The following is a 27812-nucleotide window of genomic DNA, read 5'->3' on the forward strand; positions in this document are numbered from 1 at the left end:
CTCAACCATTAATTAGAAAACAGTTCCATTGATGTTCATGAAACACTAAAAGATCTTCTCTTCTTAGCTGAACTACACTGGAAGAAACCTCAATCACGGTTCAATTAAATCCTTTATTTATTTATAGGAGATTATGCACACACAGAACATACTGTGGGCATCACACACACACACACACACACACACACACACACACACAAATCTCAGACAGAGATTAGACAAATTGTCATGACACAGGAATAAATTAACATCATAAACACAGTTTCAGCACAGCACACGTCACTCATATCACAGCAGTCATTGAATGAATAAAATGATGTATCTCTGAAAATGTCCCCATGCACTGCCTGACAACAGGCCTTTAATATTTCCACGTTACAATAATGTCTAATAATACTTTTGTTCCCATCATTTTTTGAGGCAAATATGCTGTAGTGTCATCTTTTGTAATGCACCCAGAAAGGTCAGAAAATGTGTGTGTGTGTGTGTGTGTGTGTGTGTGTGTGTGTGTGTGTGTGTGTGAAGTCACTGCAGAAGCCGGACAGAATTGACGTGGAGATGGTAGAGGAAGTCTGCATAGGACGCTCCTCCGTTGGGACTCTTGTCCTCCACCAGGTGGCGCTGCAGGGCCTCCTCGCAGGTGTCGCCCTGCTTCACCACCCACAGCTGAGGCAGAAAAAAACAAACAGTCTCATCAGTGGCTACGAGTTGTGGCATCATCAGTCAACACCCACTGTAATTAATTTGTCCCAATGTGCCTTTGGTGTGGATGTGGAGGACGGTACAAGAGGAGGTTACACCTGTCTGCCACTTCACTTCTGCTTTCAGGAATCATTTCATAAATCTGTACTCGCATGCCTTGAATATGTTGCAGGGAAACATCAAAATCCCGACACCAGGCCCACAGCAGAGCAGTTCACTTCCATTCACTATCTACGACATGCACACCACATGATGCAACATGTGGCGCCTCAAACCAACTGTAAAAACTGAAAAAGTGCGAATGGTCTCACTAGGGGCAAACTTCTCACAGTTTTGTTTCACTGTAATTTTTTAATGGAATATTATTACAGCTCTTTCATCTTCTTTCGTCTGACAAATTAAATAATGTTTGGAGGTAAATAGAAATATAAAATGTATAACATTAACATTTTGATGGGTTAAAACATAAGGAATGAATAATACTGTTACAACAGGTCAGAGATTATCAACCAGAAATATTTTAGTGGATGACTTCATCCCTAAAATAACTGAGGAAGTAAAACTGCTTTGTAGCTTTGTAGTGTAAAGCACCACTTGAGTGGAAGTGGACGATATTAGAGCATACAAAACTTGGAATGAACACTAGGAGGGTGAGGTCAACATTAGTTTTTGCTTATTTGGGTTCCCCAGGTGGCAGATCAAATTTACAATAAACCTGACGTGACATGAACGCAGCATAAAGAGAAGCAGAATAAGAATAAGAGCCAAGGTGGCAACAGAGGAGATGATAATCACATACTGAGACAGCAACTGTGTAACTGAAGGTCACAGATGTTGGCTGACTCATCTTTGCCTTCAGCTACAGCAGGACGGTCGGCAGCTCACCTTGCGGGCGCAGGGCGTCTGGGAGTTCAGTGTGTTGATGAGGGATCGAACGCTGACCGACAGAGGGTTTTCAAGAACTGGCAGCTTGGTCTGAGGGAACACATACACATAAAAACACAAAACATCAGAGATAGACAGTAAAAAGTGAACCAGTCAATGTTGCAGTGTGTTGTATGGCCGGTCAGAAAAGTTAAATCAGTGTCACTATAAAAATGGCTGAGCTCAGCGGCGAGAGGCATCGCGTCTTTTTCTTATCAAACTAGTTCTTTTAATTCTTCACCAACCAACCCATTCTCAACCTTTTCTTCATACTTTATAAAATTCTGTTCATAGCTGACCTTTAAGAATTGTATGTGCTTTTTCTTCTTGCCACTGGGGAGTAGCATCTACTGATGTTAAAAAAATATGCTTTTTATTACTGAATGGTTGAAACCTTTACAGGAAAGCTTATTCAGCCGATTAGAAGACATTACTTTTCATTTTTACATTTTCCGTGAATTAAAATGCTTGTACAAATTTAACACCATTAAAAAAAGATTAGAACAGTTTGATTTCAGTTGGGCATTTATTTGCTGTAGATGTAGCATTACTGTATTAGCCCTTACTATGTGTTTACCTCCATCCGTCTAATCTCTTACCTCTCCAGAGGGCAGGGAGGAGAAGCAGCTGGCGTTGAAGAGCTTGACCAGGGTGCATACTGGGACTTGGGTGCCCACCCAGAGCAGCAGGGTGAGGGGTGCATGAACCAAATACAGACCTGTGGGCTCTAGGCTGGCGGCACAGCAGCGCAGTGCCTCCTCTGAGTTTGGAGAGTTGGAGCTGTCAACTGACAGCGGCTGGAGGTGACAAACGAGTAAAAATATCATTAAAATCAATCTCTCCAGAACATCTGACACACAAAGCTACAAAGGCAGAAACAAAGGAAATGCCAAGATTGCCATGTCAATGAAAGCGACAGAGTCATCCCTTACTAGTAGTGGTAATGACTCAAATTCTCTATCCGAAATTTGTCACTGGAGAAACTTTGTAATGCCATAAAAAACATCTACTCTTAACATCAGCAGCATGGTCTGTGCTGCCTGCCTGTTACTGAAAATAGTTTTTCAAATGGAAGGAAAGACTATAGCTTTGCTTGTAAAACAGTAAACCAATTCCTCTGTCTTTTATATTTATACTTACACTCAAAATACCTCAGTATAAAATTTAAATGAAAGTAAAAACTGGAATATTTTCAGATGTAACTAACGGTTTACAAAAATTTTAAAACTCATGCACGAAAAGCGACAACAACACACACCAAGTATCAACCCAGTGCATCTCTCATATAAACCTGCTCCACTTCTAATTAAGTACCATTAAACTTATGACCACAAAGAATTCTTGGCACTATTTTTAAAAGTTATTTCAGTGAATAAAGTGTCTAAATATTAGAAACTGGAATCTCTAAATGAAATGTCAATAGTGTTACCTCCGAAACAACAGTTGTGATAAATGACAAGCACGTTTTTGATTGCCAGAGTCAATATTTTGGTGACTATTCAATATTCTGTCCTTTTGCTCTGTCGTGCAAAATTTCAGCCTGATACATCCGCCTCTGACAAACTCCTTTTTTTTTTTTTTTGTAGTATAAATCTAATCAAGACAAGCTCCCATGTGTTTATGGTACTGACCAAAGGCAGCAGCAGAGGGTAGAAGTGTGTGGAGGTGCTGCAGGCGTCCATGCTGAGCACCTGGCAACGCTGCTGCAGCCGCTGGTGGACGGAGCTCCTCAGGCCGGGCAGCAGCACCTCGCTCTTCCTCAGACTGTTGATATAAACAGGGAGAGCTCGCAGGTACTGAGGGAGGACCAGCTACAGGACACGTACACACACACACACACACACACACACACACACACACACAGACAGTACTCGTAGTTAGGTTTTATGTGAATATAAAGATACAGAGGGATATAACAAGGAAAAGATGATGCCTGAGAGTAAACAACAAGTTTACAAGAGTAAAAAGAAATCTTTATACTTCTGGAGGAATTTAAAACTATGAAGTGTATTTTATGTTTCCAAACCTCACCTGTCCAGCAGACACTGAAGCAGAGCAGCAGTGTTTGCGGTAGGATGCCAGTGCTTCTGTTGCCTCCGTCTGCAGTTCCTCCCTCAGCTCCTGTAGAGGACGCTCCAACGCCGCACAGTAAACTAGGCAGAAACACCACAACACAAATTAATGTTGTCTTATGTGACATTTTCAAATCTATAGATGTTTTCCACTTTTTAATTTCGAGAATTACTGTAAACAAATAATACCATAACTAAGAAGGAAGAACTAAGAAGACAGCTTCTAATGGCATTTCTTTCTGCCTTTTACACAGTACATACAGTACATTGTATTCTACATTATATTTACAATTCCGATTTAGAGGGGAATCTACTGGACTGTTTTATAACCCAAAACAGAAATTGGTGGTCTTCATTTTTAAGAACAGAGATAATAACAATATCTCGGCTATGAGGGAATCTATAAATCATGTTGATCATGGTCTCATTTTTATTACAGATTGCATAATAATGCAATAATAATAATAATAATAATGCATAATGTTTAATAGCACTGAAGGTATCACTTCAATTACATAATACTGAGACTTTGCAAACTTGTGTACTTATAACTTAATATTGTAAGATATTATTTTACTGTACTGTATGAGATAATAATCTCTGATAATATTACAGAGAGTACAGTACAGAGTATTGTACTGTACTGTCTACATTCTCATGAAGTCTATTCATTTCCATGCATTCATGCTATTTTTCTCAAATTGGTCATTTACAGTATAATTTTAGTATAATGCCTAAATAATACACTAATCTACAGTACAAAATCCTTACTTTTTTTGCAGTAGAAGGTGAGTAGTGTTTGGGCCTGATACTGCCGGAAAGTGTCCTGTAGGTGATGTGAGCATCGTAGGGTCAGAGTGTGAACCCTGGTCCTCCTGTCTCCTGTCTGGGTGCTGTAAGACAATACAGCCTGACAAGCAGGAGGGGAAAGAGGAGGATTGTGAGAGAGTGTCTCTTAAATCAACAGAATGCTGCACTGACTTACTGTTTTTTCAAAAGACTGATAAAAATAAAAAGTCCTTGTCATCTCATTTATAAAATGATATATAAAAATGTATTAAAAATGGGGGTAATAATAAAATTAAATCTCAACTAACAGAAGGATTTGGATGACACAAAAACAACAAAAGTGACAGGTCTGTAAATTCAGCCCATTTCTGATCTAAATTGATGATCGTGAACATAAACCCACCTGTATGGCTACACCTCTCGTCTCATCCAGAGCTCTGGTGTGTGCAAGCTCCACAGCCAGTGTTGTAAACCAATCAAGAGTCGCCATGGGGACCTGGCCGGGGCTAGGCCCAGGGATAAAAAGTCCATAACAGCCGGACACACGCAAATCTGGTGAGACAGGTGTAAATAGTGGAATCACAGCTATTTCTAAAGGACGGGGCCTGCATAATCACACTAAAGAAATATCTCACCTTTGCTGACAAAAATCCTGAGCTCAGCCTTGTAGCCCGTGTCCGTCTCTACAATCCTCTTTAGATCAGTGCTGAAACGCTCTCTGTCCAATTCTCCCTGTAGTGGAAATTTAAAAAATACAAGTCTACAATGGGACCTCCATCTCATCTGTATGCTTAGCATGTTCCAGACAGTCATCATTCCACCAAAATACAGCTAAAAACACTACTTCCATGTTGCTCTATCAGCCGCTTCATAGTGCTGACAGAAGCTGAATTATTAGCCATATTTTGGGAAAAATGCCACATAAATCGACAGAAAATTAATCGCCAACAATTTGAGCCATTTATCAAGAAGTGGAAGGCAACTTTGCATTTGTGTAGCTTTAACCAGCTGTCAGTTTTGTATTTTTAACTTTTTTAAAAACACAACACAAAACTGGTCTTTGTGCTAAGATAAGCTAACTGGTTGCTGTAGCCTTAAATTTAACAGACAGAAATGAAAGTAATCATCAATCAATCATCTCATCAAACTCTCAGCCAGAAAGCGAATAAGCGTATTTCCCAAAATGTCGAACTATTTCTTTAACAAAAGACCACAACAGCTAATGAACTATTAAAATTAGATTTCTTCTTCATGTAGTTAATTTCCAGTGCTACAAAGGCAGCAGCTGTTGATATACCTGGAGGTGGTTGTAGGTGTACAGAGCTCCACCTGTTAGATATGGAATGTGCCCCGGCCAAGCCCCACCCACGTCTTGCTGGGAGAGGACAAACAGGTGAACACCGCAGCCCTGACTGACGCACTCCTTGGCCAATGAGACGGCTAGCTCTGACGGCTGAAAGATGGACTGGGGAAAAACAAAAGAGGAGGGAATGAATGCAACCATGCAACTGTGAAACTCATACTTTATACTTGTACACAATGCTGCTTTTGCTTAATCCTCCCACCTGTACAGGAAGGTCAGCTACAGAGCAGCATCCACTGGAAGTTGTAAGAGTTTAGCCTAAAGGGCACTTCAGCATGGTGACACTTGCCAACTCTAGCAGAAGGACTTTACAACTATGTAAGGTATCCTACCCAGATGCCCCAAATTCATTTTATGGAGACTGATAGATGTGGGAGTATATATATATATATGTATACAGTATGTGTGTGTGTGGGTGTTAAGTACCTTTGGTTTGTTGGAGCCAAAGAACCCTGAGGATGACTTTGCGTGTCCCATCTCTATCAGAGGGGCAGTATGGAAGATCAGCAGCTTGCCAGGACAACTCAGGGCCTAGAAACATAAAATAAAGTCCATAAATCATATCATGTCACTGACAATAGTCAAGCTGTTGAGAGAGGATGCAGTTAATGTAGTAAAGTAACACCTCTATCACTAATTGCTGACAGCAAAATAAATACAAGAAGAACTTCCAATACACTCTGAAGAAAACCCATCGAAGTCTGAGCAGTGATCACTGACCTGCAGTACGGCTAGCCCTGCTTTGACAGGCAGCTCCATGGGAACTCCACTAGAGTCATCACACTCTGGACTAAACTGAGGAATAAGCTGCAACACACTACACACACAGACAACAGACAGATAATGATCACTTTACGCCAAAGGATGCCAAAGTGATAAAATTATTTTCAGCAAAAAAGTAGCAAAATAATTTCACTTTTATTTGCAGAAAAGTATTTGTTCCTTTCTGGGCACAGACAAAATTTTCTGGACCAAACATCTCCTTTATGTGTGAACAAAAAATGACAACCAAAGTTGGTACCCAACATTGCCATCTAGGTCATAGAACCATTTATTAAAATTTCTCTTAGAAGCACAGAGGATATTAAATCCACGATTTTGGGGTTTCAAAGTTTGCTGATCAGTCCGCCTCCAGCTGCTGGGCTCAATTGTTTCTAAGTGGATGCCTTCCAAATTAAAATCTAAAAGTAAAAACTGAGCCCGTAAGATTTGTAAAGCAAAAACATGAATATAAAATGAAAATATTACTTATAAGAGTGATGACACTATGAGCAGAATCATGTGCATAAAATAGTATTTCAGTTCAGCATACAGACTCTGCAAAACACAATCTGACAAAACGGTCGGTCAACACGTCTGTTACCTGTCGATACACTCTATACTGTTTTTCAGGGACACCAGAAGCCCCTCCCTCACAGGAAGCTGCAGGTCTTCTGTCTCTGTGATGACCAGCATGTGTGGGCGGGACAGGGCGGGGCTGAGGTCGTACAGGTGGATCCTGCTGTCATACGTCATCAAACCAACACGGACGTCAGACATGGCATCACCATCCTCCCTACACAAATAAGATGAAACTTTAAATATTGCTGTCTGGAAACTAGATCATGGATCATTGTCCCTATTTTCACAGTATTTCCAAACCTGCATAGGGATACTGAGCAGGCTGTGATAGAGTGAGTGTGTGTGTGTGTGTGTGTGTTTGTGTGTGTGCGTGTGTGTGCATGTATATTTATGTGTGAGTGTGTTTTACCTCGACAGAGAGGTGAGTAGAGTGAGTATTTGTTGCGTTGCAAACTCCAAATGTCCTCCTCTCAGTGCTGAGGCAGAGACATCTATGGCTAGAAGCAGCGCAGCAGGTTCACCCTGAGATAAAGTACAACAATTTACACACACATGGCATCTTTATCCATACAATTCTGAGACTATTAAAGGTCTTTTAAGGGCACCATTAATGTGAACAGTAATATTTTTAAGTCCTTTGTGAAATAATGCTATGACATTGACATAATTATTGTGGGAGCTCTTCACTCTTTCCACTGTTATTCCCCAGTCACAGTATAAACACGTGTCCTTCTCTACATCAAATTATGGCTGCAACTGTAATCTATGGATTATTTTTTCAATTACTGAATTAATAATTTTGGTCTACAAAAGAGCAAAAATGCCCATCTCAAATTCCCAGAGGCCTGGGTGACATTTTCTAACTGCTTGTTTTGTCCGACCAACGCCCAAAACTCCAAAATATTCAATTTACTAAGATAAAAAACACAGAAAAGCAACACTTCCTCATATCTGAGAAGCTAGAATGAGCAAATAATTGGTATAAATGCTTGATAAATGTCCTAATAATTAACTAATAATTAAATGATATCAGGCTACAGAAAACCTCACAAATGGGATGTACTATATAAAAGCTGATCAAACGTGGCCCTAATGGCCCAAAGTATTTTTATTTTGGGTGCTTTAGCAGTACTGTATTGGGAAGTGACTATTTTCCACATTCAGTATGCAGACTGCAGCTTCCCTCCACACACAGATGTTCATATTCAAGACAACTAACATGCAAACTAAACTAACAATTGTGAAAGGCGAAACAAACCTTCTGAGAACTGAGGATCTCATATGACCCCATACTGAGTTCAGGCCTCTTGTCTTTATCCACCCGAACCCCCTCCACCCCTTTCGTGGGCTGGTAGTGTTGCCACGGCACTGAGACACAAGAGAGCAGAGAAAAACTGTTGCTGCATGCAAAGGACACAAACTCAGGAAACTGCATTCAGGTTCGGTGCAGCAGTTCAACACACTGAAATGGCACTATCAGTAATGAGAGTGTTCATGCTTTCATTCAGTAATTTTGACCAGGAAATTATATTTTCCGAGGTGTGCTGGGAATCAGAATCAGAATCAGAAATACTTTATTGATCCCCGAGGGAAAACTCTTTTGCTACAGCAGCTCACTATCACGTCATTGCACACAGGAATAGAAGTACTAACCAAAAATATAATACACTATAATACAGGTCAAAAAATAAATTAAGTACCAAGTGGGTATAAGTATAAAATAAAATAAGTGTGAAGTACAAAGCGGGTTTACTGGTTGATGATAATAATACGGTATAAGGTAATAGTGCATGAACTGTCAAGTTAAGTGTAGCATATTAAGATTATAATGAGAAGGAGGATATTGCACAGCAGAAATAGAGGTATGAATAAATATCAATAAATAGGGAATTTTAAACTGAAAGGAGTATATTGCACAGGAGTATTAACACGGAATATTGCACAATTATGTCAAGTATTGCAGAGATATAATGATCAATGTCCAGTTTAATGACTTAGGGTCATATAGACTAACACTTAGAGGGAGGAGTTAAAGAGTTTGGTGGCCACAGGCAGGAATGACTTCCTGTGGCACTCTGTGGTGCTTTTTGGGGGATGAGTCTTTTGCTGAAGGTACTCCTTTGTTTGACCAGCATACGTTATGGAGTGGGTGGGAGACACTGTCCAAGATGGCATGTAGATTGGCCAGCATCCTCCTCTCTGACACCACCGCCAGAGAGTCCAGCTCCACCCCCACAATGTCAGGGGGGAGTAGGACTTTCCCAGGAAGATGGGGGAGGGGGAGCAGAGTACTCAGAGGAGCTTGAGGGCCGACAGCAGCTGAGTTAAAGGCGGGATGAGCAGGAGCTGGTGTGTTGAATCTGCTAAAGAACAGATTAAGTTCGTTGGCCCTGTCCAAGCTGCCTTCAACTCCTCTGCTGCCAGTCGGTCTGAAGCCAGTGATGCTCTTCATGCCGCTCCAGACCTCTCTCATGTTGTTCTGCTGGAGTTTTCACTCCAGCTTCCTCCAGCTTCCTCCTGTACTTCTCCTTGGCCTCCCTGATCTTCACCTCCAGGTCAGCCTGGATTGCCCTCACCTCCTCCCTATTACCATTAGTAAAGGCCCTCCTCTTGGCATCCTTGATGTCCTTTGTTACCCACGGTTTGTTATTTGGATAACAATGGACCATCTTAGTTGGGACATTGCAGTCCACACAGAAGTTAACACAGCCATCTTACAGGAATAGATAGTGTTAGGTATCTTGTATCTAGGTAGTAACTGTGTCGCACCATTGACATCATTTGTTTTACAAAATTACCTTGGAAGATACAGTAGATGTCTGACTCATCAAGCTATAACTCAGTAGTTTTGCAGTAGAAACAAAATATGAAGCCTAAAGTGAAGGCAGTTTACAGCGTCAAATCTACAAATCTATGGACATCTATGGACATTTTCTTACAATATATATAATACTGAATTGGCCTACACCACAACCTTTTCTTTCAGATATCTCTTTTTATAGCATTGTTGTCTATATTATGTCCCTATTTCTATTACAGCATTATTTCTGTATCCAGTTCTCCAATAGACTTGCATGATGGCGCCAGCTGCAAGTGCTCGGACATCTGTGGATTACAGCTGAAATGATTAGTCACTTAATGGATTAGTCGATGAATTCAATGATGGTTTTTATTATCAGTTAGTTAAGTCATTTTTTTTAAGCAAAAGTGCCAAAAAGTTACTGGTCTCACAATGTAATATTTTATGGTTTCTTGGTGTTCTATGATTGTAAATTAAATATCTATGGGTTTTGGACTGTTGGTCAAACAAAACAAGCAATATGAATGTGTTAATTTTGGAACAATGCTTTTTCAGCTTATATGAATGTACTGTAAAAACAAAACAAAAACAAAAAACAAATCAAAAGAGATTTGTTTTTAAATCTGTTTTGATTTATCTCTTTAAAAAACCTTTCTGCTATGTTTTTAATGTTCCTATTTCTTGCATCTGTCTTTTTATGTGCTTTTTCCATGTTTTGTGAAGCACATTATACTGTATGGAGGTTCTGCTATATAAATAATTGACAGACCATACTTGTGGCTACAGCATGTGACAAAACAGCCATCTTTTCTGTCAAACTGACACTGAATCTCAGCTACAGTTTGCGTATGAGCATTACCTGTACACTTAGACGCTCAATGTTAAATCTTACCTTCACTGAGTTTACCACAGAAGGGGCAGTAAAACCTCTGACCACAGTCCTGCCAGCCCATCGCCGGGCACATGGAGGCTCCGCACCAACCACAACCCAAAACACACTCTGGCTCTTTGCACACTGGCAGGGGCTTCTAGAGGCAACACACACACATTCACATTAAATGCACATGTTTATATCTCCAGAGAAACCTTCACTGTAAAGGGAACATGGGTTAAATGTAGCGTTACAAAATGGCTACACTTCTATGCAAACATCTCTCTAGATATTTCATGTTTCTCTATTTGTAAGTCCTTGTTTCGTTATTACCTTTATTTTTCTTTATATTTTTCAATAGATTATAGAATAAGCAGAGTAGTTAAAAACTGACCTCTTCAGCAGTTTGTTTTGCCAGAGGGGTGACCAGTGCTCCCAGCGGCAGACAGCTGAGCAGGGCAGTCTGACCTTCACAGGGCACACAGTACGAGGCGGAGCGGATGGCAAAAGGACTCGCATTACCTGGAGTTCAACAGAGACAAGGTCAGGAATGTCATGAAGGTTGGCTCAAAGTACAGTGAAACTCAATATGGTGACAGGAAGGGCTGGAGGGAAAACCAACACACCAACACATCAAAATATCATATTTGTAATTCAGAACTGAATCGGAATTGTTTTACCTCTTGCAAAACAACAACAATGAAACAAAAAACCACTGATCTGAGTAGACTTAGTAAAAAGCTGTAACATTACAAATATTTACATACACCTGATGTGAGACATCACATGGATGTTTTCCAAGGCAGGTCTCCATTTTCTTAGATTAAATATGCTTATGTTTGAATTTTACCAGTATAATTTACCTCTATCAGTGCATGTAATAATTTCAGTTATACTGTATGCTGTAAGTAATGTTGATGCAGCTTTAAGTAGTGCTGCACTAAAAATCTAAAAGATATCACGATTGCGATATGATTCATGATTAGTGGGAATGATCATTTTTGATTCACAATTTTCATTTTCACTGAAAAAAATAATAAAATCATGATGATGTGACATTTGTTGGGGTCTGTACCAAACAAACATGTTTTCTTACATCTGGAGAACAAGATTTGTAGGCCAGGGCATCTCTGCATTACGTATGCTATTTTTTTGGCATTTTTTATGGAGTACATCTCTGTGACACTGCTGCAGGCAGTACTGTGTGCGTTTACCCCTGTCCTCTATGATACAGGAAGTAGTTGCGAGAGGAGGAAGACGGGAAAAAGGCTCTGAGACGAAGACCTTGCCCTCCCACTCTGCCCTGTCCTCTGCAATCACCTTCACCTGACACAGACAGAGAGAGACAGCCAATCAGCAAGAGTATGGTAACATTTCACTAGAGGAGGGATCTATCATTAAATATTCATATTCATACAATAGTTATAGCCTTTGTATAAACATGTATGAAATTACTAATAAGCACAAAATATTTTACCAAAGAGCCCTGGAATGTAGTTAATCTCATTGTCAAAGAAACACAGTATATTAGCAGTTTTGTGGCAATTCTAGTAAAAAATAGCATTCACTAGATAGAGGTAAAAGTCACTACTTTTGTTTGTGTACTTTTGTTGGTAGTTTTCTACATGTACTGTAAAGGGCAGCACACATCGGCGGCATATGACGCACGTCAATTGATGCGATGCTTTGTGAGGCCTCCGATGTGTGTCGTCCTTAAGGGTGAAAGCCTGAAAAACGCTGGGCAGGAAATAGTCTTTCATTGTCAGAGCTGCAGAAGTCAGTCAAGAAAAGATGTTGCGAGAGCGAATGAAAGAACTTACAGCACTGGGCAGGAGCTCTGGGTCCAGGCCATAACGAGACTCAGAGTTAGGAGACTGCAGAGAGAAAATTTAACAACTTTAACACACGGACACTATTTTTGGTGAGATTTTGTTTTTCTTGACTCAGTATGATTGCAGCAATGTTAAGCCTAGAAAGACATCCTTTGATTCTGAGGGACAAAAACCAGAAACCTCCCTTATATTGTGTTTTTTTAATTTTTTATTTTTTTTACATAGATTAAAATGCATTTTCAAACTCTTTAGCTCTGAGGCTAAATGGAAAATATCTCAAATTTGACAGAGTTACCATTAGTTAATTGTCATGCACTAAATTAACAAGAATTGTACCCAAAATTGCAAGGTAAATGGTCAGTGGCTGCTTTAACAGCTTTAAAGTTTAAAGGTGAATCTCTACTTGAGCTGAAACAATTACCTGGAGCCTGGGAAACTGTGATGAGCATTTTCTCTATTTTGTGACAATAAAATCGATTTAATGAGAAACTAATTTGCAGATGTATCGATTAATCTCTACATTAAAGAGTTTTAATGCTGTTATTGTATTTTGCCCCACCTGTGGTGTGATGTTCCTGTCCTGTACAGCTGCATTAGGAACAAACTCGTTTATGGTTCCTGAGGAGAAAACAGAGGAGTTACACAATGGAGGACGACGATGGAGGAAAGAGCCAGAATAGAGTATTATATTCTGAATGAAGTGGACTGCGGCACTTGTTTGAAAGAATAAAAGTTGTACTTTGATCAGTATAGTGGTGGTTTACACACTGGATGATGGGGCTAACCTGTGGTGCTCTATTGGACTGTAGAGCAACTGGTCTGCAGCTTAAGTTATTTATTTTCTGAATTTTACTGACCACTGTTGCTCAACCTGGGCTTGGTCATCCTTCAATGACTTTGTGAGTAATTGAATTTAAATGATCAGCTCCTGTGGGAGGTTCTGCAGCATGCATGTAAGCACGTCATGTACACATTACAAATAAACCTACCTTTAGAGTCTGGTGAAAGTGTCCACTGAGGTTGCTGTTGGATAGGAGAGGAGGGCGGGGCATGATTGTGGGTGTATCCAACAGAGGACTCCACATTTGCCCTCTCAAATGCAGGCTGAGGTGTACACTGTGGACTCTGGTTTACACATTGTCCAAATGATGGAGAGCTGATGGGCAGATGTTTTTGATGTGGTGACTGAGGTCCATTTAGTGAATCCTGGTGTGTGTACGGAGGCTGGAAAGGAGAACATATTGCTTGGTAAGGGCTGTGAGGGGAGATAATTGGCATTTGCTGAGGCTTGCAAGGCTGCGTCCCTTTGTTCAGAAGAGGGAGAGAACATGGAGGTATATTTCTCCCATGGCTTGCAGCTGGAACTATGGATGAAGCATGAGCATCAGGAAAGATTCGCTGCACACTCTGATCAGCATTATTAGCATATATCGTGCTGAGATGAGTATTGTATGATGAAAAGGTGGTGAGGTCGCCCTGGTTGGATGCCTGCAGGTGGTCATAGCAGGGTATCTGGTCAGAAGGCGAGCCCAGGTTGAGATGATGAAAGCTGGGCAGAGGGTTGCAGGGGGGTTCTTGAGGTGAAGCTGGGGACCAGCCGTTCTGGCCCGCCCACGGCTGACAGGGTGTCTGGCTCTGATTGGCTGTGGGGACGTCCATCATCCTCCATAACGATCACTGATAGGTGTGTTTCTCCTTGGAGGCGGGATCTAGCGAGGCAACACAAACATGCAAAATTGATCATCGGGGTCGTGATGTGATTCTCAGTTCTCTTCTGAGACGGGCCGAAATTTCTTCCTGACAGTGGTCACTGCAGATAGCTTAAGGCTACTTGCAACCAATTACAAGCAAAATGTACATTTTTAGTGAGATTACATCTTTGAAAACGTCTGATCTTGTGACTATAGCAATTAGCTGTCATACCGAAACTAACGTTAGCTCATTACATGATCGAAACGCATGATTATGAGAGCAAACTGTCGAAAAATTATTATGATTAGCGTATTTGTTTACCGTTGTTCTGTCGTTAGCTAGCTAACTAGTATAACAATATTATCCCACACCACAAAGGTGCTCTTGTCTCGACATGAACACCAGACAGCCAGCAGCTTCACATAAACAGACAGGGTGAAATAAAAAGCTCCATCTGAGGAAAACAATCTTATTTTAAGTAATAAAGATTAGAGTCGATACCTTTGGACATCAACGGAAACGGGGGGCTTTGAGTGCCGCACTTGTCAATCAACGTTATAAACGTTAGCGTCTTCATTTCCCCCTCTGCGATGGAAGCTAAACACTTCAGAGAGCTTAAAATGTATTATTTGCTCGTCATTGCGTTATATTAAAATAAAATCCCATTATAAGAAACTGTTAAATGATTAACTTGGGGATTTCCCTCATAACACAACCGGTTACATTCATGAACCTGAGCCTTTACTGCAATGTCAAGCTAGCAACGATCACGACAACGCATTTCCGCGTTTCCTTTCAAAGTAAAAGTCTTCGACACAAGAAATAAATAAATCGAATTCAAAAATACTTATTAAAAAGCTATACACTATCATAGTAGTGAATAAATTATACGGAGAGTTTATTCAACGAATTACATGTTAAATTGCTATGCTGTGGTGGACACTATCAAATGATATTTACCATTAAGTACAATTTTGAGGTATAGTACTTTACATAAGTAATTCCATTTTATGCTCGTTTATACTTTATCTCCACTTCATTTCAGAAGAAAATATTGTACCTTTTACGCCACTACATTTAACACCTGTAGTTACTTTTCACATTAAGATTTAAAATAAAACAAACCCGAGTTTATAAAGTAATACATTAAGGATTACTATCTAACATATAAATGTACTATATAAATTAAATAGAAATATATAATATAGTAGAAATTAGCTCCACTTTGACGTGCTAAATTATTAATAATCTGAAAATATTTAATGTCAATATAACACTGATGAGCAATTCTGCTGCCTAATTACTACTTTTACTTTTGATAACAAGTACATTGTGTTGCTAATACATATGTACTGTTACGTTAGTACAATTTTGAACGTTACTTTGCTGCTACTGCTACTTTTTAAGTAAAATATCTGAATACTTCTTCCACTACTGCCTTTACGATTGTCATTCATACATGCAAGGACGGATAGTAGGCATGACAGGGTGACACAAATCACTCAAATTCCACGTATTCCCCATTTTATGACTGGAATACAGGTAACTTATCTTTTTGTTCACAAATAAATTGCTAGAATATTATTCTTGGCACTTTAATGATGGTAAATTGTTATACAAAGTCGAACAAAATACAGTATACCAGTGCACCAAACAGAATAACAAAATACAGTATATCAGATAATTTGGTCAGAAGTTAACTTGCAGCTCCAAAAACTTAAGCTATAAGCTAAACTTGTATAACACATCATTCATCTGAGCTGTATGAGCTGTCCCTTTGCAAATGAACTTGATTAAATTAAACAAACCCACATTGAAAGATATACTGTAATCATACAAAGTAAGAGTGATGACTGAGAATAACTGCAAGCCATAAACCATAAAAATAAAAAAAGGATGAAATATCAGTCTATTCTTCATCCTAATAGATGGAAACTCACAATGTTGCCTAAAAGACAGAGATGGAGACTGAATGAATGAAAGACAAAGAGGAACAGAGGGTGGTGGAGGATAAGAAAATGGAGAGAAAAGTTGCACAAAAAACACATTTTGTCTTCGACAAAATATCACATTTATAACTGCTGAAAATGTCCAGTACTCTGCTGTGGTTCCACTTGCCCAGGCCAGTGACTGTTTGTGGATGTAGCTTGGGAAGTTCCGCTTTGTCTTTTCAGGGCAGTGATCCTGTTTCTGACGTAGTCCTTTACACCTTTCCATGAACGGTACCTCAGTGCTTCTGGCTCAGCCTCAAGGCACTGAATGCAGTCATTTTTCTGAGGCACCTTGTGTCCTTGAATTAAAGGCATCATGTGTCTTTCAACAGCAAGAACTTCTTCTTCCTCCCATTTCTGTTTACCCTTAATTTGGGAGCCTGTGGGGTAAAAGGAAATGAGAAAATGTCTGCCATCACTAAAAAACTCCTAAAAATACCTCACACAGAGGTTTCTTAATCTTAAGGTTTAACTGAATGTTTATTAAAAACAGATCTTATTGTCATCATGGCCACACTCTTACTGTTGTTCACATTGTTCTCCAAGACTTCAAACCCCAAAACCTATCATATAGAAAATATTTAAAATGTCCCCCCATATGTTGATCTGGATTGGAGATGCCAGATTAGCCTGTGAGGAGGAGCACCTGCAACATCTAAAAAGTGAGTTGGCAAGTCAAAAAAAAACAAAAACAAAACACTGTAGCTGAAACATTTATGCTTATAGCCATGACAGCTTTGTGAACTGGTGGCGTTTCTGCACTGTCTCTCCATCCCTGAGATCAGTAGCGCTCTGGTTGAACAGCCCAATTCGTTAAAATGGGTGGCGAAAGGAAGCAGGCAGTGCCTCTGGTGTGTCTCCGGCTTAACTCTGTTGCTCCATTTCCTCATCCCTTACCCAGCCTTCTCCTCTAGGTTCTTCTTTATAAAACCCTAGATCTTTTCTAAAGACTACAGTTATTCAAAATAAGACGGTGTAGTCCCTCATTCGTCCAGGAGTGTTCTATCGTAGAAAAGGTTTCAGTCGTAGTCATCTGGACTGTTTTCAGAATCTAATAGTTCCCAAGTCATCTCAATTGTGAAAAAAATTGGACGGGAACTAGAAATTCAAGCTACTCTGTGTTACATAAACCCTGCCCTCAGGAGGAATCTGCCTGAGTATCTGTTCATCACTGTTTCACCTGAAACTGACCTAATAGTTTCAAGATGGCCCAGTGATCAGTAATCAGGCCTATTGTTCTCTGGCTGCATCTACTTCATCACTGTTACATTACCTCTCAGGCACTTAACAGTGATCACTGGGCCATCTTGAAACTATTAGGTCAGTTTCAGGTGAAACTAGCTATTAACAGATACTCAGGCAGATTCCCTCCTGAGGGCAGGGTTTATGTAACACAGAGTAGCTTAAATTTCCAGTTCCCGTCCAATTTTTTCACAATTGAGAATGACTTCCGGATGGGAGCCGAAACGTCTTGATTCTGAAAACAGTGTCCAGATGACTACGACTGAAACCTTTTCTACTACAGTTATTGTTTATCTAACATAAGTTTGTATGACTGTCCATTACTGTAAAGAAGGGTTTTTTTTATTAAAGAAAATCTGATTTAAAAAAGAAATGGATAGAATGACTGTTAAATGATCAACTTGACTACCTTTTTTGCCTGAGTTGACAGATTTTTCAGGTACAGTCATGTTGCCGTCTGTTGTTGCTCCATGTGCTTGTTCATGATGAAACTCTGCCGGTCCGTGGCATGCACTGGAATGCTCATTGTTATCCCATGATGCAGTTTGTTGTCCTCTCTCTGTATTGAAGACAAAAAAAAAGTTCTCTTTTATATATACCATCTACCTATACACACATTTCCCACACTTACATTACTGCAGAAAAGCCAGAGTCTGATCCACAGTAATGTAATCATGGGCCGCTGTTTTCGTTCCACCAGCCATAAATTTGAATGACACACACCATTCAATGCCAGCAGTTCATTCAGTGGCCTCTCAGGATACAAGTCACCCTCTCTGCTTTTCTCCCAGCAAGCTCTGTGTAACAACATCTGGCCCTGCAGTTTCTGTTTGAGTGTAGTCCTCAATTTTGAGTCATATTACATAAATAGATCACAGTACTAATATCTACCCACTTGCCTTGCAATACCAAATTCATTTTTAAAGTCCAATCAACATGATCTTAAAAATTCTAGTCTTATTCCAGTGATGCTTTCCAATGAGCTACAAATGCAAAAAAAAAAAAAAAAAAAAAAAAAAAAAAAACTGGGGATGGTATAACACAAATCAGACAACAAACTAGTGTGATTGGTCTTACTCCTTTGCTTTGCTTTGCTTGGCTTTGTGAAGTCTGAAACCCACTCGTTGCTGCTCATGGCTTTAGTTTTGGCCGATCAAGCTGCTTCCTTCTGTTGAGCGAAAAAGGGTTTGAACCTACGAATTGCCGTTTGCGGCTATATTCATTTATTTGTTCTTATTGACAAATATGCCAGTAGTGAGTGCCTTGACTGTTACAGTAATAATTATGGCCAATGAGCCACTGCTGAGTGTTAACATTTTTCTAAATAAATGACAAATGTTATTTTCTACATTTCTGCTGTACCAAAAATGTACCGAAACTGTGACCCCAAAACTGTTGGGGAACTGTTACAGCCCTATTCTTTTGTGACTCAAGTACAGGTAACTCGTAAGGCTCTTCACACTACACTTAACCACAGACTAACCCCCTTTCTAAATCCCACATTTAATCCTAAACTATGTAAACCTTAACTCTGGCATTTACACTTGTGATGATTCTTACCATAAGAGTCCATTTCGACGTCATCCAGTGTCATGTTGCTGTCCTGTCGCAGGGTTTGGACTTGATTATTAGGGCCTAAAATTTGGTCGGCCTCATTTTCATCCAGGTTCATCATCTGTAGCATTGTTGCGTAATGCTTCCGGATCTTTGGCAATGTCAGTGTTTCAGGGTCTTTAGCTCCACATTTTCTGACATATTTTTGGATGCACTCTGACCCATTATAGGCAGACAGCGCATTTGGTCGGCCAAACAGGAAGGGATTCTTACTGGGGACTCCACATGTCTCGCGAATGTCTATGAGAAGCTCCATAGCCGACACGAATGATGGTTTTAGTAAAACGGGGACCATTCTCCCACACTTCCCTCGTATGTCAACTCTAGTGAAGAACCCACACATGGTTCTTTCCAAATCTGAGACAGATATGTCCATGCCAACATGCAGGTTTGATGTTTTCCGTGACATAAAAGCTGTTAGCTGCACTGACGATACCTCTCCGGCTCTTCTCCTGTTGAAAAGTATTGTTCGAGCGAGTATTACCTTGGCCAGAGCAGCGTAGTTTTCTGCAGAAGGGCTCTCTCTGAGTTTTTTCTCAGCAAGATGATGAACATTCTCCAAGTGGAAGTTCAGGCGCTTTACATCTTGAGCAAATGGCACCTTCTTTTCTGTGTTCAATTTTGTTTCTTTGAGTGTTGTTAATGCACCCGCAGAAATGAGCTTGTTCCATTTTTTCTGGTACACAGAGAGAAAGTTTCGTGCAGACTCTGCCAAACTTTCATCACCACACTTCACTGCGTTATCCTCAACAATACTACAGGTCTTCTGTAGGTGGTAGCCAAGCTTGATGGCAAGGGAAGGAATGCTGTACGTTTTGTTTTCTGGATCGTAGCCTGCCAGGATGTTCACTGCAGACACCACATGTGGAAAGCTTGAGGGGAGAAAGAAGTCCTCCAGTTTCTTCAGAGGGGTTATCTTTTGAGCTTCGAGTACAAGTCTTGCTATCTGACGAAGGTTTTGTCTTATATAATCATGCTTCTTCGGATCGGATCCGTGCTTATTAAACAGAAGCTCACCAAACTGCAAGATAACCTCGTCATCCAAGACAGCTTGTGTCACATCATCGTATGTCATCTGGGACAGAACGCTCTTAAAACCATCGGTTATGCCAAGGTCGTCTGAAGTTTCAAGCACACACCGCGATGCGATAAGCTTTCTTCCAATCTTTGATTCATTTTCATTCCTCACTTTCTCTGGGCACAACCTCATGTGCCTGTGCAACGCTTTCCTCACATAAAGACCTCGACAGTAAAGACAATGAAGAAAGTCTTTAGCTTTTCCAGTTTGGCTCGGCCTTTTTCGGACAGCAAGTTGGCCCTTCCCTGTTCTCAAGACTTTTTTATTATGAGCAAAGTTTCCTTGATTTGTTAGTCTATTCCATATCTTTTGTCTTTCTCTGGAATTTTTGGGATACTGAAAGGCAGCTGCAACCTCTGTTTTGTCACTGTGGACCGTCTCAAGATGTCGTGCCATTTTGGATATTGGCTTAGAGCAAAAAACACAATAATTCCTCCTGTCATAAACACGTTGTGCTTTAGAATTTGAACATGGCAACACTACAGTTTCAGAAGACTTCTTCCGATTAGTTGCACATGTCTTTTTTGGAGGACTGACACGTTTGGCCTTAAAAGAAGAACTTCCCGATTTTGCCCTTTTTTTTCTTGGGAGAGAAGGTATTTTGTCTGTTGGGGTCGAGGGACTGCTGTGAATGGATTCATCTGAAGAGCCCCTGTCAGGGTCATACCAGTCACCATCACTGTTAGGTAAGTAAGTAGGATCACTGTCATCCTCTGACTCGGCTGAGGTATTTTCTTTCTTCTGGAAAAAAAAAAAGAAAAAACAGTTGTATATGGAATTAAGGTGGGAAAATATTAGTATTTCTTTGTAATATTTTTAAACAAAGACACAATATCTAAATTCTAACTTACCACAGCTAACTTGAGAAAGAGAGATTTTTAAAAAGATGTATAATTCATCTTCATTTGACTTATTATTGATTGAATTAAATAATTAATTCGGTAATGTTAGTTAAGTTTGAATTCAGGCACAGAGGAGTTTCATAAAGAACTATAAATGAGTATTTTTCATATCATACAAGTGCTCTGAAGCTATGGAACTGGACACCAGGTTCAAAAGTTCAATGTTCATGTCATTAACGCTGAGATCACCATTCACAAATTGTTCTTGCTCTGCTAAAGTTTGAAGGCTAAACATTAAACTTATTCAAGTGTATTTAGTCATTTTATGTAATTTCACTTCATTCCACTTAAAGCTAATTCCACTGGCTACGAGTAACACAGAGTGAGAATGCATCTTCAATACTGTGGAAAATATACAGTATTTAGTATAAATTTAATTGGTATTTATAATTTTTATAAACCACTTTGAGTCAGTCGACTTTTGTTTGTGGTATTTCCAACAACACAGATAGACAAAGACAGTCAGTTAAAACTGCAGCGACAACAACTGTATTGACTTTTGACGCAGTGTAGAGCAATAGTGAATTATCTAGGAAATAATTAAATAAATGTTGAACTATGTAGTAGTTAAATTTCAGAATACTTGCACAGTGATATCTGACAAAACTGTACACTAATCGCTTGAGATGAAATGTTAATGTACCACTTAGCTTATTGTGTTGGATGGTATAAGCTGCATTTGATGTTTTTGGTCTTGTTGGTCAACAGTTCACTTGACCACTTCTGCCCAGTATTTAGGTCACTTACTGTTTGGCATATTTTGCCATATTTTTTTGCAACAAACCATTTTTAAATAACTGATGAATCTGCTAATTGTTTTCTTGATCAATGTATTGTTTGTCCTGTCAGAAAATAGTGATGTCATTAAATGTTTTGTTTTATCTGACTAACAGTCAAAACCCAAAGATTTTCAATTTGCTATCATATATTTTTGCTTGATCAATGACTGATTATTGATCAATTGACTGATAATTATTATTTTTTGACCGACAAGGTGATTAATTGACAAATCGTTTCGGCTCTAATGATGTTAATGGCACTGACCTAATATGAAATAAAGAGCTTGAGGAGCCCAGAAGCATTGCGGTTATGTGGTTACTTGGGCATACCACATAACCACCAAAAGAACAGCCAAAACTGACAGTGGGCTATGCCCTAATATATAACATGGAAATATGAAACTGTTGATGAACGGCTTAGTACCAATACTAAAAACTATCATGTACTATTTGTTAAGGATTAAATAAACAAAACCAACAGAAAAAAATAGAGGTAACTACCACTGATTCTGCTGCTGACATTGGATCCTCTGGTGCATCCCAGTTCTCGCTCTGTTCATCATAGGATGCAGGTGATAAACAATTCGCTGAAAGATGCGACTGTGACTGAAAAACAAAACAAACAGTGAAGACAAGATATTCTTGACTATCAATTGTATTTAATAAAATTTGCTCTTTGGTATTATTTATTTAAAATAACTTATTTGCTGCTATCTGCCCATTGGTATGTTGTATATTCTGTATATTTTTATAGAGTGTTGTGCTATGTGAAGTGTATGTCATTTTGTTGTACCTTGTTAGAGGCCAAAGACAAATTTCCACTGAAGTGGACAATAAAGTCAATCAGTCAGTCAATCAATTTACTAATAGCCTAAAATGTACAATTTAAAGCAGTCATTTATGCATAGTTAATAATTTGATGTGCAGCTACCTTTGACTTTTCTGTAAACAGCTGACTTTGCTGTGCATCACTGGTCTTATTTTGTTCACATTGGGACAATTTATCCATTGATGGAGACTAAAAAAAAAAAAAAAAAAAAAAAAGTCTATTATACTTTTGCATGTATTTTAGATATGAATTGTTGGACTTCTTTACAAATCAAACTGCAGCATCTAAAAAAACTTAACCTACCTGAATAGCTGTGTGTGGAGACTGCCCATCACTGCTGTCATCTGGAGGTATTGATTCCAGCTTAATGAGGGGGCAAAGTGAAGTCAACAGGGAGTTACTGTGTAGAATTATCTATTATATCTCTCTAAGAGGTATTTAAGGAATTTATAATTAAAAGTGATATATAATTTTTAAGGTTGTACCGGTTAACAACTATCTAAAGAAATAATATTGACCTTTTTCAATTAAAAAATTGCCTTAACACGCTTACTAGTTCATCCAACTCTGCCAGTTGTTGAAGCAGTTGTGCACGCTGATGTAAAAGTACCGAACGCCGTCTCTCATTGCTGGTCTGAAAGCAGATAAAAATTTTAAATAATGAAAAGGTATAATCTAAAGGGAATGATCTCTTATGAAACTCCACAGCTCTGTAACTCTACTGGAAATATCCACATGATGGTAGCTAATGGGAAACATTCATTTGGTAGATGCTATTGTTAAAAGTGACTTACAATGTGTACAATCAACCTCTGTAGGAACAAAACTAGTGCTAAACAAGCTAAATGTTATCAAACAGGTACAGAAAATGACTACACCTTAGTTTTATTTGTGAAGATATGTACAAAAATAGATCACCAAACAACAAAACTTTCTTCTGTAATACGTTTTTGTGCTGTTAATGTCCTCACCGGTGGAGTAGTGTTCCCTTCTTGCGATGGCTCTTTGTTAAGATGAGCAGCTGCATCAGAGACAGACTCATTTACAGCTCCTGAGGAAAAGACAAGTCAGACAACGTAAGTGGAAATTGGAGGCAACATCCAACAGTACTGTAATCTGAACTGCACCACTTGTTTAAACAGGTGACAAATCTGTAGTGTGCTGAAACGTTTTTTTTTTTTCTTTTTTGAATGATGAAGTGTTGCTGTTTCTCCAACAATCCTATCTGTTAGCTTCACCTAGGTTAAAGGTGGGGTATGCGATTCTGGACAAATCCAATACAACGACAAATACCATTGTATAGAGTGAAAAACGACACAGCAAAGTAATGTAACTAACGTTAGCTAGATTGTGGGTTAGCAAACTGTGCTACAGTTGCAGAGCCAGAGAGGACGAGATGGTTTCCCCGAGCCAGCAATCCAGCTCCAGACAGCGATACTCACAACTCTCCTGCTACTATAGCAAACATCACAACAACAGCATATCTTGGCAAACGAGAAAGTAAGCTGAATGTCCGTGGGCAAGTCATCTAACGTTACCTGACAGACAAATCATGGCTGCAATAGTGTTGTGTGGCTCTGTCCGAGCCACTCTGTTTGTTTCCCATTTACAGAGCCAGGGCTGTGTACAAACACCAACCAAAGATGTGTATTGGATTAGAATGACATACCCCACCTATATGCTAATACAGTCTACTGTAACAGTCCTGCAATAAATCCTACCTTAATGATGGTTACAATGTTCAGTTTTTGTTTAAACTCTTTTAGAGAGGTGTTAATTCAACTTTAAGGTCATTTTGGAGGACGTAGTTTGTGGTGCATTGATATCAATAAGAGTAGACTTGATTGGCCTGGTTCAAATTCTGTGCAGCAATAATAGACCACACCTTTAATTGATTGATTTTGGTCCTATAAACATTTGTAGGTTTATTTGTCTCATCTGGTAGTAAGACCAGCAAGACCTTATTAAAAATATGTGAAAGAGAGCACTATTCAACACCTGAAACCTTCACATACAGCTGTTCATACTGCATCATAACTTATTACAACAATTTGTACTTCAGTTGAGTTTCATTTTCAGAGGGCCAAATATGGAAGCAAATAATGACCATAAATATCATAATATCATAATCACTACTGAATTCTCAATGTTGAAATTTAAATATTGCTAAATTTATAGCACTTAAATATTTTACACTGAAAACCTAATTTATGTGCTATGAATTCCCTTCTTTTGTTGTTTTCAAGATGTGCAATTTGAAAAAAATTATTTCCAGTAAATATTTTTTTGGTTCACAAATCCAAATCTTCAGATATTCAAAAGATAGATTCAAGTGAAGTAAAAAAAAATCTGGTTGCTTAAATTAGTAAAGTCACATTCAGATGTGAATATCAAATTTGAACATCCAAGGCTAAGCAAAAAAAAAAACATGTAAAGTACTAAACACTCTATGGTTTAGATAAATCAAACCCAACATGTTTAACCACACTGAAGAGGCTTTTCTCCTCCAATACGGACAGATGGATATGCCAGCGTACCACAGAGGTATTATAAATACAGCTTACCCCTGCAGTGTGATGAAGGTATCCACTGACGCTGCTCCTGAGAAGTGGATGAGGCATGGCTGTGAGTGTATCCAGCAACACCAGCAAATTCCACCTTTGCTCCTTCAAAAGTAGCTTGACATGTACTTACATGCTGTCCACATGATGGCAGGCTAATGGGCAGATCTTGAAGTCCGTTTGGTAAACCCTGATTCGTTAATGGAGGTTGAAATGACGCTTTGTAAGGGTCGTGGGGTGAGAAAAGTGGTAGATGTTGGGGCCTACAAGGCTTTGGAGCTTGATTTGTTTGGCGAAGAGATGGTGGAGGTATGTTTTTTCCTTGGTTTGCAGTTAGCAGCATTGATGAAGTGTGAGGACTTTGCTGAGCAAAGGAAATAATGTGAGAGGCACTCGGGATAGCAGTGTTGGCAAACAGCGTGGTGGATGACGGATTGCTGCTAATGTGAGAGGCTTTGTGCAGGGCAGAGTGATGAGTGTTGTTTCTGGATGATAAGGTGCTGAGGTCGCTCATACAGCTCTGATTGGACGCCTGCAAGTGGTCATAGGAGGGTCTCTGGTCAGAAGATGAGCCCAGGCTGAGATGCTGAGAGCTGGGCAGTGGGTTGAGGAGGGGTCCTTGAGTTAAAGTTGTGGACCAGCTATTCTGATCCGCCCACAACTGACAGGGTATGCGGCTCTTATTTGCTGTCAGGTTGTCCATCATTCTCCATAACCATCAGAGTTTGTTGCCTGGAGTCTCTTTTATTTCCTAGAAGACAAAACAACATGCACAATTGTTAGTTAGGGTCAAAATGTGATTGTATTTCTCTTTTAATTATAGGCCTCAATCTCAAAACATCCATCTTAATTTATTGTGGTTTGCCTTCTACCTTGTGCAACATATCACAGGTGACATGACAGAGAAAAAATTGATAGGATTCAGCTGGAAGGAATCTTATAGGCAGACAAGCTGAAAATACAAATGATGGACACTGTAGAATATCATAAAATGATCAACAAATAAAAACACATATTACAAATAACCTGCATCATAGCATTATACCCAGCCCTAATTTATAATACATACATTTTCAAAATGAAAACTAGCCTAATACAGGTATCAGAAAGAAAAAAGGATTGAACAAGAAACTGTTTTACTCAATGTTAAAATTTCAGAACATCATAACAGTTTAAGACAAAGTTTCCTCAGTTTTCAGCAGATGAATGTGAAAACATCCTTTCAGTTTCAAACTCTGCACATACATCATTCTGCCCAATTAGGGTCAAACATCCAAGTGAAATGACATTCATGTAAAATACATTTTTGAGTGGATGGGGGGCTTTCACATCTTTGTTAAAGAAATAAGACATAGAAATTAAACTGGTTTTAGTAGTTTGTTATTAAAGGGTCAGTTCATCCAAATGTCAAAACACACATTTCCTCACTTACCTCTTGTAGTACCTAGCCATGCAGACAGTTTGTTTGTTTGTTTTTTCCTGGTTTTAAGATACCAATCTCTAAGATTTCTGCCTCCACACACCATCACAGTGGCTGTGAATGGAATTTGAAAAATTCACCAGCACTTTATAGAAACGTTCGCTGATTAATCTAGAGAAATAGCACATTTCATCAATGTTGGCAGTTTGTTCTTGTAAACTAGAAGATTAACGTTAGGTTTAGGACTGCCGTTGGTAATAAAATGTGTTTTTTAGTAGTTTGGGTGAACAGACCCTTGAAGCTATAAACACCCAAAGTCGTACTTTGTCATCTGTAGGATCCAAAATCTTTACAGTTATACTTACAGCGGGGAATGGGTAGCTAAATCGTGGTAAACATCGGCAAAATGTAGCTTAGCAGTGTGGTTTCCCATTTCTTTAGTTATTTAGCTAACCCAGCTACATTGATTAGCTGTTAGCTGTGAAATTCCGGAAGTATACGCAGAACTAACAACGACTCCAAAATGACCAGGCTGAAAAAAACTTATCTGCAGAAAAAACATCTGATTTTTAGTCAAAATGTTTTAATACGGGTACCATATCTGTCAACATCACAGGAGATGGCGGCCGTTTGTTTACTTCACGGCTCTGCCCCATGGATGCTCTGCCCTGTGGATGCTAACCATGGTGGATGTATTATGCTAATATGGGACGCTTTTCTTCTTCTTCTTCTTCTTCCTTTTTCCTCCCTTCTTCTTCGTAATGTTTATGGCGGTTGCCAATCAACGATATGGTACATTACCGCCACCAACTGGAATGGAGTGTGGATCGGGACTCTAATACATTCACTAAATACTAAAGAAAAGAAAAGAAAATGAGAAAAATAATTTAAAAACAAAAGACAGTTATATTCTCTCTATCAACTACTTTACCTTAAGATATTGAAACAACAATACTCTTTAGAACTTCTTTGTAAAAGATCACGTAAATCAAATCTCAACTTTATTTCTT

At 39.2% G+C, this 27812-nt stretch overlaps 2 protein-coding genes across 10 annotated transcripts; both read right to left on the reverse strand.

Moving 5' to 3' along the window:
* Positions 1-472: 472 nt before the first annotated feature.
* si:dkey-13n15.2 (protein transport protein Sec24C) lies at positions 473-15156 on the reverse strand. The gene is made up of 21 exons (XM_044197066.1): positions 14888-15156; positions 13684-14403; positions 13254-13312; positions 12683-12736; positions 12077-12188; positions 11257-11384; positions 10884-11019; positions 8450-8559; positions 7601-7713; positions 7214-7405; positions 6571-6667; positions 6277-6381; positions 5785-5952; positions 5123-5219; positions 4891-5039; positions 4470-4608; positions 3658-3779; positions 3258-3437; positions 2226-2423; positions 1588-1677; positions 473-666 (listed from the first exon to the last, which is right to left on the reverse strand). Exons 2-21 carry the CDS (start codon positions 14354-14356, stop codon positions 526-528), a joined length of 3063 nt encoding a protein of 1020 aa, XP_044053001.1. The 5' UTR covers positions 14357-14403; positions 14888-15156; the 3' UTR covers positions 473-525.
* Positions 15157-15967: 811 nt separating this feature from the next.
* Positions 15968-27538, reverse strand: LOC122876325. Of its 9 annotated transcripts, none has more exons than XM_044196536.1 (11): positions 27168-27515; positions 25516-26133; positions 25386-25422; positions 23793-23872; positions 23375-23455; positions 23125-23184; positions 22924-23010; positions 22494-22598; positions 19180-21052; positions 18029-18178; positions 15968-16757 (listed from the first exon to the last, which is right to left on the reverse strand). In XM_044196536.1, the coding sequence occupies exons 2-11, from the start codon at positions 26086-26088 to the stop codon at positions 16459-16461; spliced, it is 3345 nt and encodes a 1114-aa protein (XP_044052471.1). In that variant the 5' UTR covers positions 26089-26133; positions 27168-27515; the 3' UTR covers positions 15968-16458. The 9 variants fall into 9 exon arrangements, with proteins under 9 accessions (XP_044052471.1, XP_044052473.1, XP_044052465.1 ...); XM_044196538.1 differs by lacking the exon at positions 27168-27515 and adding an exon at positions 22786-22813 and having other exon boundaries at positions 25516-25611; XM_044196530.1 differs by having other exon boundaries at positions 25386-26133; positions 27399-27538.
* Positions 27539-27812: the final 274 nt, after the last annotated feature.

The sequence above is a fragment of the Siniperca chuatsi genome, linkage group LG5 (genome assembly GCF_020085105.1).
Source record: "Siniperca chuatsi isolate FFG_IHB_CAS linkage group LG5, ASM2008510v1, whole genome shotgun sequence".
Lineage (NCBI taxonomy): Eukaryota > Metazoa > Chordata > Actinopteri > Centrarchiformes > Sinipercidae > Siniperca > Siniperca chuatsi.